This window comes from Oryctolagus cuniculus, chromosome 1 (genome assembly GCF_051225735.1).
Source record: "Oryctolagus cuniculus isolate XC-2025 breed Fujian yellow rabbit chromosome 1, ASM5122573v1, whole genome shotgun sequence".
NCBI lineage: Eukaryota > Metazoa > Chordata > Mammalia > Lagomorpha > Leporidae > Oryctolagus > Oryctolagus cuniculus.
The window spans coordinates 231,848,461-231,866,481 of NC_142867.1; the positions used below are offsets into that span (position 1 = coordinate 231,848,461).

Genomic DNA, 18,021 nt, shown 5'->3' on the forward strand with positions numbered 1-18,021 from the left:
CGACCTCTAACCAGATCCCTCCTCTTCCTCGGAGACCTCCCTTTCCAAGCCCACCCGGACAGCTGTTCTGTGACTTCACGGTGGCCCCTCAGCCCCAAAGCCTCCCCTTCATCTGTGACTTTCTGTGGTGTGGTGAGCTGACCCCTCCAGGCGTGACCTTGGTGAAATTTGTGCCCCTCTGCGGTCCTGCTCCTGCCCTGTTCTATAAATATCTATAAATACTCATATATACACACTCACGCACACGTATATATACGTGTATATATATATATGGCTGACACAGCCTCGCCTCTATGTTGGGAACTGGTCACCGTACTGTCCTTGTGGATTCTGTGGCTCAGTGACAAGGGATGGCTGTCACCCTGCCCTGCCCCCTCCAGCGTGTGCCACTTCCTGTGAGCCGCCCTGCCCTGCCCAGCCTGCGGACAGCCAGCCCTGCTCCCTGGCCCCTCCCCGCCCGGCGTGGGGTGCTGTAGTGGCAGCTGTGTGGTCCCTGACCATCTCCACCAGTCCTGCTGTCTCTTGGCTGAGAATAAAGCCCGTTTCCACACGACGGGAACACTGCGTCCCGTGCCGGCTCGTGTTCTCTGTGGTGCTCCGGGGCAGGGGAGGTTTCAAGGTTTCCCCCTTGGGGTGCAGCGCGGGGAAGGGTGCTGTGCAAGGGGTGGGACAAGGCCCCCTCCTTTCCTGGGCGGCTTGGGAAGTGCCTGCAGGTTGCTTAGTTCTCAATGCTGTGAGCCCTGCTCTGACCACCAGGGGGCAGGACCAGAAACCCAGCCTGGAGGCAGGCTGTGGGCTGCAGGCCTGGGCTTGGAGGCAAGGACAGGGTAGGGAGGGGCTAGCGCTGGAAGTTGGCACCCTTGGGCGCTGGCACGCGGCATTCCCTGCATCCCTCCAACATGAGCTCAGAGCCTGGGGGCCACAAGGCAGAGCTGTGCCCCTGGCATCGCAGTGTAAGGAGACCAGCCTGGAAGAGGCCTCTCCACCCCACTGGACGGACGCTCGGCACAGCATGGCAGGCTGCCCACTGCCGGCCAGGCCCTGCCGCCCTGTGCAGTGCCCACCCGCAGCACAGCAGACCCTGGGCCCTGCGACGAAACTGCCACACACGGGGCCAAGCGGTGTGGCTAAATCTGTTTATTTCAAGATAAAAAGAGTAACAGGAGCCACATCACCAGGGTGCCACAACCCTGTCTCCGCCTCTTTCCTGTGCCATAGACTCAATAAATAAGTTTCCCAGCCCCAAAGAAGTATTAAGACCTCCTCCTCATTTGCGAGCTCCAGCCTCAGCTATGATACAGGGGGCGGCCCTACCCCCAGAATATACAAAATGTACACAAGTACAATATGTACATGGGGGCGGGGTGGGGGGCCCCCCTGGAGGCAGCCTCGTCCCCTCATCAGGCCTCCAGTTAGCCCCAACGGTCGCAGGGCCTGACAGAATGCTGCCTGCTGCCCTGCCCCAAAGTGCCTCTGAAGAAAGGGAGTCCCTGAATGCCTGCCCCGCCTGCCTCGGCCCTGCCTGCTGGATGCCTCTTAGTGAGAAGACAGGCGCCCCTGCATCACTGCCCCAGCCGACCCCGTGCCTCCCAGCTGGCCTGCCTGGGGCACAGGCACGGAGTGAAGAGCTGGCCCACGCCTGGCCAGGTGAGCGCCTCCTGTGCTAAGGACCGGGCCTCCAGTTAGCCTCAGCTTGCCCAGGCCACCCTGCGACTCGGGGACTGGAGCCTCCCTGATGAGGGACAGCCCTCGCCCAGAGGAAGATCCTCACCCAGAGATACCCTGGCCCGTAAGTGAGCCCTGCCCAAAATGACCCTCGACCAGATCCCCTGCCCAGAGATGACCCTCACCCAATAATGCCCTCCTCACCGAAATACCCTTACTCATGATGCCCCTGGTCCAGAAGTGACCACTGCCCAAGATGCCTCACCCAGATGCCTGTGCCTGAAAATGACCTCACCCAAGAAGCCCCAGGCCCAGAGTGACCATTACCCATGATGCCCCTGGCCCGGAAGTGACCCTTGTCCAGGTGCCCCAGCACAGAGATGACCCTCACCCAGATGCCCTCCTCGTCCAGATGCACTTGCCTGAAAATGACCTTGCCCAGGATGCCCCTGGCCCAGAAGTGACCTTTGCCCAGCGAGGCCCCTGCCTAAAGATGACCCTCACCCAGACGCCCTCCTCACCCAGATGCCCTCGACCATGGTGCCCCCTGGTCTAAAGGGAACCTCACCCAGCCTGCCCCCTCCCGAACATGCCCTTGTCCAGATGCTATTGCCCAAACTCCCTGGGCCTGGAGATGCCCCATCAAAGATGCCCTCACCCAAAGATGACCCTTGCCCAAATATGCCCTCCTCGACCAGACGCCCCCACCCAGAGATGACCCTAAGATATCCCTGGCCCGGAAGTGACCCTTGTCCAGTGACAACCCTCACCCAGATGCCCTCGCCCAAAGATGCCCTGACCCAAAATGATCCTTGCCTAGCTGCCCCTGGCCCGTAAGAGACAAAACCCAGAGATGACGCTCACCCATGATGCCCCTGGCCCGTAAGAGACAAAACCCAGAGATGACGCTCACCCATGATGCCCCTGGCCCGTAAGAGACAAAACCCAGAGATGACGCTCACCCATGATGCCCCTGGCCCAGATGCCCCCGCCTAGCCATGACCATTGCCTGAAGATGCCTTTTGTGCCCAGGTGCCATCACCCACAGATGATGTCGGCCTGAAGATGACCCTGGCCTGAAGTATCTCCGGCCTGAAGATGGCCTCGCCCACGGATGCCTGTGGCTTGGAGACGACCATCGCCTGACGCTGGCCTGCACTGGAGATGTCCCTGCCAGGTCATGGCTCTTGCCTGCTCCTGTCCGTGCCTGCTGAGGCCCCCACATGATGTCCCGGCCAGATTAAACCCTAGCCAGGCTGACAGTAGGCCCAAGAGGAGCAATGAAAACTGCCTGGATGACTGCCCCAGGAGAGGAGAGCCCCCCGGTCTGGGCTGTTCTGGGGGCCACACAAACGCTGCCTACGTTGGTCACAGCCTCTGAGGATGGAGCTGGAAATGAGGAGGCTCCAGGAGCCCCCGAGGGTCCTCCAGAGAGGCAGCCTAGAGGCCGTTCTCTCCCCATCAGGGTTCTATCTAAGAGGGAAGGCCTTTCTCTCCCCATCAGGGTTCTATCTAAGAGGGAAGGCCTTTCTCTCCCCATCAGGGTTCTATCTAAGAGGGAAGGGAACTGGGATGGAGGGGCAGGGGGCGGGGTGGCTTGCAGGGGTGTGGCAAGGACTGGGCGGGGCTCTCCGGGCTGAGGGCATCTGGGGTTAGACGATCAGGATCTTCACTTCGTCGTGCTCGTCAGCCCGGTAGAAGAAGGGGATGCAGGGGTTGGTGCCCAGGCCTGGGCGCTCCTGGGGGTGCTGGATCTCCCGCAGCAGCCTCATGATCTGCTGCGCGGTAGGGTTCTGCGTGGACGAGCCCTCCCCAGCCTCTCCTTGCGCAGGCTCCACGGTGTCGGCGAGGCTCACCTCCCCAAGCCCTTGGAGAGAGAGGGGGCTCTGAGCAAGCCGCCAGCGCCTCTGCTCCGGCCTGCCCCCCGTGCCCAGGGCGCTCTCCTCACCAGCCTGCGGGTCAGCAGCGTCCTGCAGGGCTGGGGCCGCAGGAGCGGGATGGTCAGCGCGGTCCGGGGCGGCAGCCAGCACTCGGCCCTGCCACTCGCTGCGCTCGCCCACAAGCTGCAGCACCAGCTCCTGCAGCTCCAGGAGTTTGATCTGCAAGGAGAGGTGCTCAGCGCCCCTGCCCTGGGCCTCGGCCCCCGCCCCAAGAGGCAGGAGGGTCCAGGGCCCCCACCTTCATGTCCTCCTTGTCCTGGGCCAGCCGGCTGATGTACTCCTCCTTCTCCCGGTGCCGCTCCTTCAGCACTGCCCTCTGGTTCTGGTAGAGGGCAATGTACTCTCCTGCGCACAGACGGGGCGGCGGGCAGCGCTCAGAGGCGGGCCCACGCGACCCCATGCAGCTCCCCCTGCCAGGGCCCGCGCTCCCGGCTCACCGATGGTGTCCGTCTCTCCAGAGAGCTGGATGCAGCGGTGTTCTAGCTCCTCTACCCGCTCTCGGAGCTCCGCCTTCTCCGCCATCACCTCCAGAAAGCGGGTCTGGAGCCACAACCATGGGGTCAGGGCTCGGCGGTCACCGGCCCCAGCCCCCAGCCTTCCTGGCCCGTGGCGGGAGAGAACCCCTCACCTGCAGCTTCTCCATGGCCCCCTGGAGGGCCTGGTGAGTCTCCCCAGACACAGAGTCACCCCCAGTCCCAGCGGCTGAGGTCCCCTCGGGCTCCCCCTGCGATGGCACGGCAAGGACAGCCAGGCGCCGGCAGCGAGCCTTCTGCTCCCTCAGCTGCCCGCGGAGTCGGGCCCGCTCTTCCTCGGCTCGGGCGAGAGCCGACGTAAAGAACGTCACCTACGGGCAAGAGGTGAATGAGTTCGTGTGTGCAGGTGCACCTGCTGTTCCTGGGAGGAATGGTATCTCACCACTGGCTCCCAGGATAGGTGTGAGGTCAAGAGAAATCAAAGTGGGGGAGGGGGGAATCAAGATATAAGGAGGGGCCACAGAGGGAGGCAGGGAAAGGTGGGATGGAGAGGCACAGGGCACAGCCTGGCTTACCACGGCCTCTCGGCTCTCCAGGTCTTCTGGGACGGGCACTTTGGCCTGGGGAGTTTCCTCCTCCTCCTCCTCCTCCTCCTCCTCCTCCCCATCTCCTGAGGGCACAGCCAGAGGGACCCCAGATGATCCGGTGAGGGAAGGAGGAAAGCTCAGGGCTCCCCTCTGCGCCCACCCTCCCTGGGGGGCCCAGGGCAGCCACTGCCCAGAGGAGAGGGCTCAGCCGTCCTCAGAGTCTCTCTCAATCCACGCTGTGCTGCCAAGCCCCCTCCCCCTCCCCCACAGCTGCGTCCTCCCCCGTGGGAGCCTCACTCACCCTCTCCAGGGAGGCCCAGGAGGCCCAGCTGAGCTTGCAGCTGCTGGTTTTGCTGGGCGGCAGCTTCCAGGCGCTCCTGGGGGCCAGGAAGAGTGAGAAGGCACACAGGTGCAAGGTCCTCCCCCGGGGCCCGCCCAGGCCCGCCAGCCCTCACCTGGGTCTCCTGCAGCTCCTGGCGAGCCACCTGGACCGCCACCTTGCCCTGCACCTCCTCGTGCTGCAGCCGGTCCATGAGCTGCGTCTGCAGCAGAATCTGCTTGTGCAGCGCCTCCTTCTCGGAGCTCAGCTGCTGGTAGGCAGCCGCGTGCTGCTGGTAGGCGGCCACGTACTGCTGCAGGTGGCCCAGGTACTGGTCGCGCTGCTGCTGCAGACTCTGAGCCTCCTGGCTCTTCAGCTCCACCTGCGGGGAGACCCAAGGGGGTGGGGGGAGCGTGAGGGCAGGCGGGGGTTGCTACCGATGACGCTGGTTGCAGGGGAGGCACGGCCCCGTGTCTCCTGCACCCCGCCTCACACTCATCCCCTTCTTCCCATCACTTTCACTTGAGGCCAACGCGAGAGGGAAGGCATCCTCTAGGGCACGCCCGTGCCTACTCCTTTACAAGCACAACCTCAGCTCCTCCTCAACACCTGGAGAGGGAAACGCTGAGTTCCCTGGTCAGGAACCTGAGGCTTAGCAAGGGGCAGCTTTGTGCAGTGACCAGTGGAGCTGGGTGACACGCCTCTCCCTGGGACAATGACGTCCAGCCCCGGGAGGAGCCCGGGGCTACCAGCTCTTAGAGCCGCAGGACAGTGGGGGTCACCTGTCACTCCAGCCTGGAGCGGCCCCCTCCTGGGCCTAGACCGCCCTCCCCAGAGACCTGTGCCCATGGCCCACCCCTCGCAGGCGGTGAGCGTTACCGTCTCCTTCAGCTCCCCCAGCCTCTCCTGCAGCTGGCCGAGCTTCTTGGCCAGCTCGTTCTTGACGTGCTGCTCGGCCTGCAGCGAGCTGGTGAGCTCCATGTTGTCATTGCTCTGCACAGACAGAAGCGATCCGCTGCCACCCAAAGCGGCTGCATCGGGACCCAGCACCAGGTGCCACCTCCCACAGTGCCGGGAGGGCTGAGACTCAGCCCTCCCCTCCAACAGACGCTGGAGCAGGGGCCTGGCTCCCAGGGCGCCTCCCTAGGCCCACACTGTCCCCTTTGACCAGGGGTGGGGGGTGGGAATGAGGCCCAGAGGGAAGTGTTTTGTGCCAGAGGCCTTGCCCAGGGAGGCCGAACGCACCAGTCGCACGAAGCCATCCTGCAGCTCGGCCAGCTGCTCCTTGAGCTCCCGGTTCTGCAGGAGCGCGCGGCTGATGGTCACGCGGTCGCTCTGCATGCTCTCCAGGATCTGCTTGCGCTCCTCGGCCTGGCTGCCCCACAGCTCCGCCTCCCGCTCCAGCTGCAGCAGCCGCTGCTCCTGCTGCTGGTTCAGGCGACTCAGGCCTGCGTTGTCCTGCACCTGGGCCTGCAGCTGCCCCGCCAGGCTCTCCAGCTCCTTCTGCAGCTGCTCAGCCTGCGCCTGCAGCTGCTGCTCCGCCGCCGACGGCCCCGCGGGGGGCGCTGCGGACTCCGGGGCGGGAGGCTCCGCTGAGGAAGGAAGCAGCCATCAGGGGCCGTGCACGGCGGGCAGTGGGTGCGCCACCCCTGTTGCGGATGAGGTCACCGAGCCTCAGAAGATGACGAGACTCGCCAGCCCCTGGCACAGCCCTGCTTCCCTCTGCCACAACACCCTCGCCGGGCGCCCGACCCCCGTCCTGCTCCCAGGCCACCTCCGCCCCTGCTCACCCCTCTGGCTCTTGAGCTCGGCCACGGTGGTCTCCAGCTCCTGCACCCGACTCAGGCCGTGCTCCTTCTCCTCCCTCAGCGTGCACAGCTGCCCCGAGACAGGGAAAAGAGCCGTGAGCGGGGGCCACCGCCTCCCTCTGCAACGACACTGCCCCAAACCCAAACACAGACCAGCTCTGGTGCAGGCCACAGCAGGTGCCCGTGCTGCGCCCGTTTACAGACACCCAGAAAGACGAAGGGGCCTGTCCACGGGGCTGCCCACCTGCGCAGACATCTGCTGCATCTTCTCCTGCCACAGGGCACGCTCCTCCTCCAGGCCCTCTGCGTAGCGGTCCCTGTCCATCCGCAGGTGTGTCTGCGTCTCCAGCAGCTTCGAGAATGGACGCAGAAGTTTGGAGGAGGCATCGCGGATGCTCACCTGCTCCTGGCCGCCCGGGTTCTAGTCTCCTCCCAAGCCCCCCTCCTCCTGCCAAGCCGCACCTGTTGCACGTGTTTCTCCAGCTGGGCCCGCTCCTCCATGGCCTGCTGAAGCTGCTGCCTACCGTCAGAGGCGCCAGACTCGCTAGAGAACTGAGTGGGGAGGACAAGGTGAGAAAGGAAGCCCTCAGGGCCAACGCAGGACTCAGGGTCACTGAAGAGGTCAAGTGTTGGCTGGGGCTCCCAGGCTAGCCTACCAAGGGCATGGATGACACGAGGGTTTGGGGGCGTGTGCGGTGCAGTGTGTGGGTGGCTACTTCGCATGCCCGCATGCCATAGCAGACAGCCTGCCTCCAGTCACGGCTAGTGCACTTCCCACACAGCTTCCTGCTACTGTGCAACTGAGGAAGCAGCAGGGGACGGCCTCCAGGGCTCCCGACACCCACACAGGAGTCTGGATTGAGTTTCAAGCTCCCAGCTTCCGCCTGACCCCGCCCTGGCTCTTGCAGGCATCTGGGACATGAACTAGTGCATGGAAGATCTCCCTCCATCTCTGTCTGCCTGCCTTTGCCTTCCCAGTGGAAACCGAGACGCTCGAATACAAATGTTTGAAGAGCTGTGTCTGAGATTCTGATTGTGTAGGTCAGGCAGGGGCTCTGTGCAGAATTCTAGCCATTCCGGGAGGCTTCTGGGGCAGGACCAGAACAAGGGTTCAGAAGTCCCAGCTCTTGGCCGGGGCCTCCCTGACAGGCCTGGGCTGGCGCCCGCGGGCTGGGGCTGGGGCTGGGCTCCGGCACAGGCGCGTACTTGCTGCAGCAGCAGCTCGGACATCTCCAGCTTCTTCTGCAGCTCCTCCGTGCCCAGCTGCAGGGCCTTCTTCTCTGTCTCGAGGACGCGAAGCCTCTCCTGGAGCTCAGAGTTCTGCTGCTTCAGGTCCTCGTTGTTTCTGCTGCCGTGAGAGGTGGCAGCGAGGGCAGTGAGCCAACAGAGAGGACCACGCTGGTGACCAACCCACCTTCTTGCTGCACCTCCCAAGAACCTTGGCCTTGGAGGGGCCCCGACAACCAGCTCGCTCACGGGGCAGGCCAGAGAGGACCTGAGCTGCCTGAGGCCATCGCACGAGCCGGTGGCACAGCTGGCAGCAGAGCTTGGTGTGCACACGCCCCACCTGTACAGCCGCTTGCTCCTCATGCTCCCCGGCACCCCTCCCCTCTTCACCTGTGCTAAGTCCCCCAGACTCCTCCCCACTTCCCCTTCTTACTTGTTCTTGTATAACTCCAGTTTGAGAGCATCTCGCTCTTGGGTCAACTCCTTGTTGTGCTGCAAACACAGAAAAGCGCCGTCAGGACTGGGCAGGTCCATGGTGGAGCTGGGGCGCTGGTCACAGTGGCCACAGGCACACGCCTCAGCCACGCTTGCTCACCCTCGCTCTCCGGCAAGGCCTGCCAAGCCCAGGGCAGAAGAGGAAGGGAAGGAGCTCTGACTTCCCGCTGGCTAGCGGAGCCTCAGAGACAGCGGGCAGCACTGCTGTGGCCCTGCTGCTACAGCGTCACTCTGAACCCTTTCCCAGTGCTCCACTGCCCAGGCTCACGGCCCCGCTTGATTCTCACGGCTACCCCAGGAGGCAGTGACTGTCCCTCCTCTTTGTCGAGAGACACAAAACAGCAAAACGCAGTGCAGAGCTGCAGCGCTTGTCTGAGACCTGAGCATCCTGGTCGCATGCTCTGGGCCCGTTTTCCCCCAGGGATGAGGGCACAGACGCGGAGGGAAACCGAGTTTGTGTCTAAGCTTCTGTCACCTGCTGAAGGACGGTGCAGCATTCACACAGTCTACCCTCGCCACAGCAGAGGGGAAACGCCCCCAGCCCCATGTTCCCCTCCCTGGGGTTGAGGGCCCCTCTCCCATCCGACACGGCCCCTCACGGATGCTAACTCGCATGCTCTTCTGGGCCTTCCCAGCCCGAGCACCCCATCCCTGCTCCCAGCGCTTGGTCTCCAGTGCTCCCTGCACAGCCACCCCCACTCACCACCCAACTCGGTCCCAGGTTCTTTGGCACCAATGAAAGCCGCGTGAAATGGCCCGGACTGCATCTGGCCCACTCCGGGCTGCAGAAGGGACCTGTCCACTCACTCCCTGCTAGGAAACCAGGCTGCCAGTGGCTGGGCAGGCGGCCGGGCTCACCCTGTCCACCTGCTTCTGCTGCGTGGAGACGGCAGACAGCGTCCGCTCCAGCTCTCCGACGCGCTGGCGGGTCGTCTGCAGGCGATTAGCAAGGTCCTCAGACTCTCCTGGAAGCAGAGGGGTCGAGATGGAGCCCCGGGCCCCCAGAGGCCTGCCAGGTGCCTGGCTGGGGGGGGGGGGGGGCTCAGTCCCACCTGCTTTCTGCCTGGCTGCCTGCTGGGTGTGAGCCAGGGCCGACTGTAAATCCGCCTTCTCAGACACAAGAATCCCAATGGTTTGAATGTGAACCTTTAGGAGGAAGCCAAACACGGGCTCAGAGCCAGAGGAAGGACTGCTCTCCTGGGGCAGGCGAGGGTCACCACGGGTCACTCACCTGCAGTTGTTCTCTTAAAGCCCCCTGCTCCTTGGCCAACTTCTGCTGACATTCTTTCTTCTCCTGTAGGAAGAGAAAAGAATCTCCCTGACTGGGGCAGCACAGATGGCATGGCACAGGACACGGCCCCAGATGCCACCATGGTCCTGGACGGGCCCAGGGATGAGATCAGATCTCAGGGCCCTGCGGGGGCGGGGGGGTGCAGACCAGCAGCCATGCAGTGAGCAGACATAGAAATCACATTACTTTTTCCACTTGATCCAGAGTTTCTTGGTTCTGTTGTTTCTGTGGGGAGAGTCAAAGGGAGGAAGGTGACTTAGGATGTCCCCTCGACTCCACTCCCAGAGCAAGAGGGGGTGGGCAGGGGGCCAGGGCGGGATTGGCACGTTCTCAGGCCCTGTGGGCCAGGACCTGTCCTGACACTCCTAAGGAAAGAGCACGAGGGTCTTTGCTGGTTTGCGCTCACAGCTATGGAGCTCGTCTGAATCGGGAGTCTCCTCGGGGGACAGTAAGGTGAGGCTCCAGAAATGGACGTGAGAAAAGACGGGCCTTCCGCTAGGTTCGGATGTACAGGGCGCGCGTCGTTCCACAGCTCAGCACGTGCTGCACGGGGGCTGGGCTGCTCTTAACAGCAGGGATACAGCAGTGGAAAGCACAGCTAAGATCCCTTCTCCCTGAGGTTTATGTCCCAGGGAGCCTGGAAATCTTGGATTCTTAGAGCTAAGAGAGACCTTTGACAACCGCCATTTCCACCTCCTTGGGAAACTCAAGCCCAGCGAGGAGAGGCGCTTGTCCAAACTCAAACTCAAGTCAGGGCCGGAGTCAGGGCGGGAACAGCGGCTCGTGGCCAGCGCTGCCCCGAGAGGCCACCGTCCCAGGGCCAGTGTGGCCGGGATGCAAGCAGGGGTGTCTGGAGAAGAGGAGGTGGAGAGGGCAGCGACAGGAAGAGCCATGCTGCATGCTCCATGCTCTGGGGTCCCTCCAGCTGAGACCTGGGCCCCAGCTCCCACTCTCCCTCGGCCCCAGGGCCCCCAGCCCCTTTCTTCAGAGCTCTGTGGGGAAAGGGATCCCAGGGTGGGCAGCGTGGAATCAGGGGACCACACTGGACTCTTACCAATTCCTCTATGGTGTTACTGAGCTGTTTGTTTGTTAGATAGCTGGAGTCCAGGGCTACTGCCAGCTCTTGGTACCGGCTCTGAGGCGCATGCAGAGAGCAGGAGTTGCAGGAGGGTTGGGGGAGAGGTAGAGAGAGCAGTCATTAGGGCTGGGGGCACGGGCTGTCTCAGCTGGCAGTGGGGCACCCGGCCCCCGCTGGGAGAGGGCAGGGGGGCGGGCCTGCAGAGCCACTCACCTCCAGATCCTTCATGTTAGAAGCCGTGAGGCCCTCTCCATTGAGGTAGGATGTGGACTAGAAGAGACAAGAGCCCCCTGGAGATGCTGCGCCCTCCACCGCCAAGTCCCTGCCCTCAGACTGCCTCTCCTCCCCACCACCACTGCTCTGCCCAGCCTGGCCTCTTCCTCCCATAACCCTCTATGCCAGCTTCTCCTGGGTCTCATCGCCATCCCCTCCCTTCGCAAGTGCTGCTCTTCCTACGCTTCCTGTGCCCAGACAGAGTCACCGTTCTCAAGGCCACGTCCTGCACTGCATGGCTTCCACGAAGAAGCCGTCCCCCAGCGTGCCCAGCACTGCCCAGCAGTCAGTCTGTCCAGGATGCCCCGCTCTCAGCAACCCCAGCCTCCACGTCTGTCCCTTCCTCTCTGTCCTCCCTTTTGAGGCCAGTTCCTGGGTACCTCGGACACAAGACCATTGAGCTGCTGAGAAAGCTGACGCAGGCTCTCCGTGGATGACAAAGTCCTAGGGACAGACACAGAGGTCAGGGGTGCAGGGGCTTGATGCAAAAGAGGTCCTCAGGCCGTGGCTGCCCTCACTCCCACGGCTTCGGGACTGCTGCCCGCACAGGAAGACACTCACTTGGTCTCATCTATGAGGGCAGGGCCATGGTCAGCAGCATGGTTCTGAGGGAGAAGAGAGAGACAGTGACCACCTGATTCCCAGGAAGATCCCCCCAGGGGTGGCAGGAGCCCCGCTCCTCCCAGCAACCTGCACTGCCACAACCTCACGAGAAAGCCCCATCTTGGCCCCCAGCCCCGGGGCCCAGGAAGGGTGCCTGGCTCTGGGAACCAAGCGCCGGGAGGTGGGAGAAGAGCACGCACAGCAGGCGCAGGCCTCGGCGAAGGGAGACGGCGCGAGCACACGGGGAGCAGGCAGAGGACAGAGGCACAAACCTGAGTCGGCGCCGTGCTGGTTAGACTAGTGCCAGGGGACGCTACACCGCCAGGTAACACGGTGGCATCAGCAGAGGGTGCTGCAGGAGCCGCACAGTCGTTGGGCGCCTGTCACAGAACACAGCAGGGGATGAGGGGGCCGTGCAGGAGAGGAGGTGCCTCGCTGCCATGGACACAGGGTGCAGGGCAGGTGGGACAGATGTTGCACAGTCAGAGTGACAGTCACACATGCTGGGAACCACAGGGGTTGTGGGAATGGCTTGACCAGGCTTGGACATGTGGCATCTTGCCAGGTAGCCAAAGCTCAAAGGAAGGGGGGTACGACCTCCGTGGACACAAGCCCCGGTTCTCCCTGGGCCTCAGCAAAGGCTCTGCCCTCTGGCAGCCGCAGCAGGCAGAAGGAACAGGCACCGAAATCAGGGCGCATGGCTGTGTTCCCCCAGAAAGCAGTCTCTGCCACACAGGGACCCTAACTCTAGGCCCCTGCTGGGCGGAGGCCGCCGTGGTGACGGGGCCCCCTCCCCTCTCCTGCTCTCCGCCCTTTCTCCCTGCCCTCCGCTCTGCCTCACCCATCGCTGTGTTTCTCCGATTCGGGCCTTTCCAAGGAGAAATGTTGCCCAGGAAGCCTCTCCCTGCCTCCTGGAGATAAAATCAACCACAGCGCCTCATGGCGCACCTCTCAGCCCCAGGAACACCTGCTCTACCGAAAATGAGCAGGAAATCACAGGTGAGACGTCTGCCCTGTGACCTGGCACATGGAGGTCCTGGCGCCTCGTTCCCAGGAACACTGCTAGGGAACGACGCTGGGATCCAGTACTCGGAGCCACGCAGAAGCCTCCCCTCCTCCTCCCCCAGCGGGACCCCCTCCCTCGGCCAGCCCCATCCAGCTTCTCCCCAGGCTCAGGCCTAACTCTCAGTCCAAGCATCTGGCTCTGGAGACCACCTCACGTCCGCAGGCCAGACAGCCACACACAGCCAAGATGGCTGAACACGTGACACCAGCCCGGGGAGCTGAGTGGACGTGGGGGGTTGCTGCCTGCTCTCTGGACCCTTCAGCCCTGGCCGCTGAGAAGCCCAATCGGCTGCCTCCTTAGAGTCCAGGCTGCAAAGCCTACAGATGAGGGTGAGGCGTGCTGAGTCCGCAGCTTCACCGTGACCATGGCCTGGAACCCACTGCCCACAGTGATGTTGTCCTCAGAATCCACTGTTGCCTTGACTACATCTGTGAAACCATCTAGCAAGAGCAGCGGGCCAGGCCTGAGACCTTGGGGAGGCTGCACGCCCAGCTGTGGACTCAGGCTCCAGGCCCTTCAGCATCTCAGTTCTCACTGATCTCTAAGATTAGACACAGGAGCCATGGGGGAGTGGGAGAACACTTCTCTGAGCAGTTTCCTTCACTTGTTAGGTTTATTTTATTGGAAAGGCAGAGTGACAGAGAGAGAGCGGAACTCAGAGAGAATCTTCCATCTGCTGGTTCACTCCTCAAATGGGCACCACAGCCCAGACTGGGCCAGGCCAAGCCAAAGCCCAAGAGTCAGAAACACCAATCCGATCTCCCATGAGGTGGAGGGGCCCAAGCACTTGGGCCATCTTCTGCTGCTTCCTCAGGCACATTAGCAGGGAAGTGGGTCAGAAATGGGGCAGCTGGGACTCAAGCACTCACATGGCTGCCAGTGTCATAGGAGGTGGCTTAACCCACTGCCACAACACCAGCCCCTCTGAGCAATTCTAAATATAGGTACCGCGGCCAGTGCTAAACACAGGTAAAGCCACCGCCTGCAGCACCAGCATCCCATATGGGCACCAGTCCAAGTCTCGGCTGCTCCTCTTCTGATCCAGCTCTCTGCTATGGCCTGGGAAGGGAGCAGATGGCGGCCCAGGTCCTTGGGCCCCTGCACCCACCTGGGAGACCTGGAGGAAGCTCCAGGCTCCTGGCTTCAGATCAGCCTAGCTCCGGCATGTGCAGCCATTTGGAGAGTAGATGAGCGGATGGAAGACCTCTCTCTATCTCCCTCTCCCTCTCCCTCTCCCTCTCTCTCTGCTTCTCTGTAACTCTGCTTTTCCAATAAATAAATAAGTAAATAAAAATTGAATCTATGTACCGTGATTATTTTGTGCACAACCAAGTTCACAATTTTAAGTCTTGCGGTGGGAGCTTAGCCTAGTGGTCAGGATGCCAGATGAGAGGCCTAACCTCACTTCAGAGAGCCTGGGTCTGCTGCCAGCGCCCGCTCCTGACGCCACCTTCCAGCTCATGTGAACCCAGCGAGACCGGTGATGGCTCAAGTAACCGAGCCTCTATGAGCCACACACACAGCTGTCAGGACTTCTCCGTGCCTCTGCCCTGCCCACACTACGCCACTTGGTGTCTCCTCTGAGGCCAGAGTGAGTCACGGCCCCTGGCCGGACCTAACTGGGTGGGAGCAGCCCTGATGCTTGACCAGCCACCTGTCCCTTCCCCCAGGCCCATCTCCGGATCAGCCCTGCTACACTGGCTTGGCTGAAGGCCCTGGGGCAGTTAGACAGGACGTGCCAGCATCATCTGCAGGTTATGGCCTACCTAGCCCCATGTGCCTGGGCCCTGCCCCTCCCCCACCCCCAGGCTCCCTGCAGGCCTGCAGGCGTTCTATGACCTCACGATGCGGCCTGTGACCTCATGGTCCCTCTGCCTCCCCACTCTTCATGTGGGGGTGAATGGTACCAGCTTTAGTCTTCACATGGCCTCAAACGCCACCTCCTCCAGCCACGAGTCCATTCAGAACCCACCTCCCCCACCTGGCCACGCAGCTGGCCCACTGCCGCCTTCCCCTGCCCCTCTCAGAGGACTGTCACCCCCCCGGCGCCTCCTGTCCTGCTCCACTTCTACCACTGTGCAGCCAATGCCTTTGCCATCCGCGGGCCCAGTGATTCCGGTTAAGCATCCCATCTGGTTTGTCATAGAGACGAGGGGCAGAGCGTCCTGGCACTGGTCTGTCTGGGTAGCCTCCCGTCCTTGCCCGTGAGTTCCTCTGAAAGCTAACCTCCATCCTTGCCATTAGAAAGCCAACTCATTTTCTCTTGAGTCTACCTTCTCTACTCTCAAACCAAAAGGGATTCATCAATTTGAAAACTCCCTAACTTCCAGCTGGTCTACCTGCCCAGAGGCAAGACGAAACAGCGTTTATATTTTTTCAAATCTCTCCTAGTCTGACCGCACTGGGCATTCAAAAGCCCAAAACCCCACAGACCTGCTCTGGAAGTTATTCCTAAATTACCAAATCTTTGAGGTGTGCCTTACCCTCCCCAAGATGACAAAAGACATGAGGGAAGGGGAAAAGTCAATGAGCCAAGCAGGGGAGGAAGCAGACAGAAGCAGCCGAGGGTTAATGGCAGCAACATAAAACAGGCCAGAGACAGAGGCTCCCCCAAACGAGACAAGCCTCGGGGACATGCACAGCTGGGAGACAGCAAGCCAGAGAGGGGGCCTCGGCACTGCCTCACCTTCCACTTGTCCAATGGGGGCAGCGCTACCCCATTGGAACGGTTAAGGTCGGACACCAGCACCTTCAGAATGTCCTGAATCTAGAGGTGGCGAAGAGGGAGAAACAAGGGCAGGGAAGAAACAGAGACGTGGCTCAGAGAGAGGCCAGGACGCGGGGAGAGCGCGGGCTCAGGAAACGGAGGCCGAGGAAGAGCAGAGATCCAGACCGCGGTCCCCAGCTCCCCATCCTCTCACTGGCCACTTGCTGCCTACCAGACAGAGGGAACAGTCCCCAGACCCCAGAGTCACAGGAAGTGCTGTCGTGGACCAGCACGGCTCTCAGACCCTGCCCAGACACACCCCCCACTCTCCGTGTGCAAAGCCAGACTTCCGCCTGAGCCTTCACTGGAACACGGAGGCTACAGCTCACAATCAGGAGACGCTGTTCCAATGCAACCAAGCTGAAGCCCAGGGCAGGATGGGACTTTTCTCAGGTCACCCAGAGCCACGGCCTCAGCCCAGTGCCTGGGGCTGCCAAAGGGACAGCCCGATGGCCGGGCCTGCTCTCACTGGCCTGGCTTTTCCTCGAGGCCAGGGATGAGGAAGTAGCAAACACCAGCGACGAGGAGTGGTTACAGGACCCTGTGCTCTGGATGAAGACGAAAACAGCAAAACTCAAACATCAGCCCACTCCACGTGACAGATGTGCAAAGAGAGCCCCAGAGAGCTTCAACGATTTGCCTTACGTCACACCCCAGAGAGGGAAAGGGAGCACTCAACCCAGAATTCTTACCCAGCGTCTACACTGCCTTCCGCCACCTTCCATCGTCCTCTTCACACCCAACCCCCACCCCACTGCCCCTCAGCCCTCACCCCCGGGGCCTGGCCGGCCACCACTCACATCCTCGGTGGGGTGACAGCCCCCAGCAGGGGCTGTCTCGGGGCTGCTGCCATTTTTCAGTTTCTTCTTCTTCCTTCCTGCTGCGGGACCACCAGGGCTGTTCTTCTGCTGATACTCTCTGAGCTGTGGGAGGAGCAGCAGTGGATTCTCTGGAATGCCCTACGCCCCGCGGTCACCTCCCACTGCACAGTGTCCCCAGACACGCTCACGTCCACCACAGACTTCATGCCACCACAACCCTGCAGGGGCCGGAACCATCAGTCTATGTCTGAGGACCTGACAACGTGCTCTCATAGAAGGGAATGATGGATTTAAAATCAGCTTCTAACGCTCACGTCTGGGGTTCTGCCAGGCCAGCAGCTGCCGTGGGCAAAACCAGAGGTAGAGGGAGAAGACTAGACATCATGTCGTCAGCAATTGTACTTGTGTGGTTTGGCAACAAGACATTGGTCCTCTCTTCCACATCAGAACCTCACAGCACTTCCAGGGTCACCCGAGGAACCCTGGAGACCGAGGAGAGGGCAGAACCAGGCAGGATCCCAGCCCAGGGCCCATTAGGACCTCAGCCAGGTTCCGACCCAAGCTCCAGGGCGGCCTCACCACGCTGCTCCCCCAGCTTCAATAACGCCCTTGGGGGGGGGGGGGTCAGGCCATAAAGTTTGGCCTCCCAAGATCTGGCCCACAGACGGTCACGCAGCGGTCACTCCAGAGAGCCTGACTGGGGGCATCTGCTCCCAGGACCAGGGAACTTGACCTGAGCCTGAGAACCCGCACACCCCCAAAACGTCTCTGGAGAGCAGAAACCTGGGGGAAACCAATCCAGTTTTCCCGCGGTCACCCAGAAACACTGCCCACACTCCAGCTCTCCGCGAATGGACACAGCTCACACGGTCAGTGTCCCAGCTAGGAAGGGGTCCCCAAGTCCTAGTCCCCTTGCGGGAGGAAGCAGAGAGGGGGTGAGGCCTCTTAGGGACGTGGCCCGGAGATCAAAGCCCGAGCCGGGGTAATGACAGTCCCGAGGGCGACTTGGCCTCACTGCATTCCACTCTGCCCTGCTCACGCCCGAGTCGCCGCTCCGCGCAGGGGGAGGGGGCGCGGGGCTGGGTCCCGAGTCCCTGGAGACCGCAGCCCACGGACCCCGAGGAGGTCCGGCTTCGGGAGGCCGGAGGCCAGGTCTGAGGCTGGGCCGAGGGGCCCCGGGAGCCAATGGCCCGAAGCCCCCCGGGGGCCACGAGCGCGGGCGGGGGCTGGGCCTGAGGGGCGGGGCTGGCCGAGAGACTCGGGTGGGCAAAGCCAGGGGGCGCCGAGGGGCTCGACCCGTGCTGTCCAGAGCGGCCCAGACCCCGGCCACCGACCGGCCGGCCGTCAGGGGGCAGTGGGCTGGGCCGGGGGGCGACCCCGAGCGGTTTACCTTTTTCTTGGCCGCAGCCAATTTGCTCTGTCGGGTTTCCTCCGACATCGCGGGGCGGGGAGGGGGCGGGGGCAGGGGGGGCCACATCACCGCGATCCCGGCAGCCAATGCGAACTGCTTCCGGCAGCTACCGCGCAGCTGTGTGACTGAGCCAGAAGAGGCCGGGTCAGGGCAGAGCGAGGAGGCTGGGTGGGCGTGGCCTCCACGCTTCAAGCCCA

The 18,021-nt window shown here is 62.4% G+C and overlaps 1 protein-coding gene across 6 annotated transcripts; it reads right to left on the minus strand.

Moving 5' to 3' along the window:
• Positions 1-3,179: 3,179 nt before the first annotated feature.
• Positions 3,180-17,966, minus strand: LOC100352725 (golgin subfamily A member 2). 6 transcript variants are annotated; one of them, XM_008251006.5, is made up of 27 exons: positions 17,804-17,966; positions 16,393-16,515; positions 15,512-15,592; positions 12,032-12,139; positions 11,718-11,761; positions 11,537-11,600; positions 11,097-11,153; positions 10,860-10,940; positions 9,992-10,030; positions 9,746-9,808; positions 9,567-9,660; positions 9,373-9,479; positions 8,453-8,511; positions 7,999-8,140; positions 7,255-7,344; positions 7,037-7,144; positions 6,775-6,862; positions 6,230-6,576; positions 5,864-5,977; positions 5,121-5,366; positions 4,967-5,042; positions 4,654-4,748; positions 4,234-4,449; positions 4,043-4,145; positions 3,844-3,950; positions 3,614-3,764; positions 3,180-3,532 (listed from the first exon to the last, which is right to left on the minus strand). In XM_008251006.5, the coding sequence occupies exons 1-27, from the start codon at positions 17,888-17,890 to the stop codon at positions 3,318-3,320; spliced, it is 3,105 nt and encodes a 1,034-aa protein (XP_008249228.4). In that variant the 5' UTR covers positions 17,891-17,966; the 3' UTR covers positions 3,180-3,317. The 6 variants fall into 6 exon arrangements, with proteins under 6 accessions (XP_008249228.4, XP_008249229.4, XP_008249231.4 ...); XM_008251007.5 differs by lacking the exon at positions 15,512-15,592; XM_008251009.5 differs by lacking the exon at positions 12,032-12,139.
• Positions 17,967-18,021: the final 55 nt, after the last annotated feature.

Bases quoted from the DNA above. Each gene is read 5' to 3' on its own strand.
- LOC100352725 (XM_008251006.5), bottom strand. From the start codon at position 17,890: ATGTGGCCCCCCCTGCCCCCGCCCCCTCCCCGCCCCGCGATGTCGGAG. The intron at 6,863-7,036 runs GTGGGCAGCCCC...GTCTCGGGGCAG, and splicing joins TGCAGCAGATGTCTGCGCAG to CTGTGCACGCTGAGGGAGGA. The intron at 4,450-4,653 runs GTAAGCCAGGCT...TCTTGCCCGTAG, and splicing joins TGGAGAGCCGAGAGGCCGTG to GTGACGTTCTTTACGTCGGC.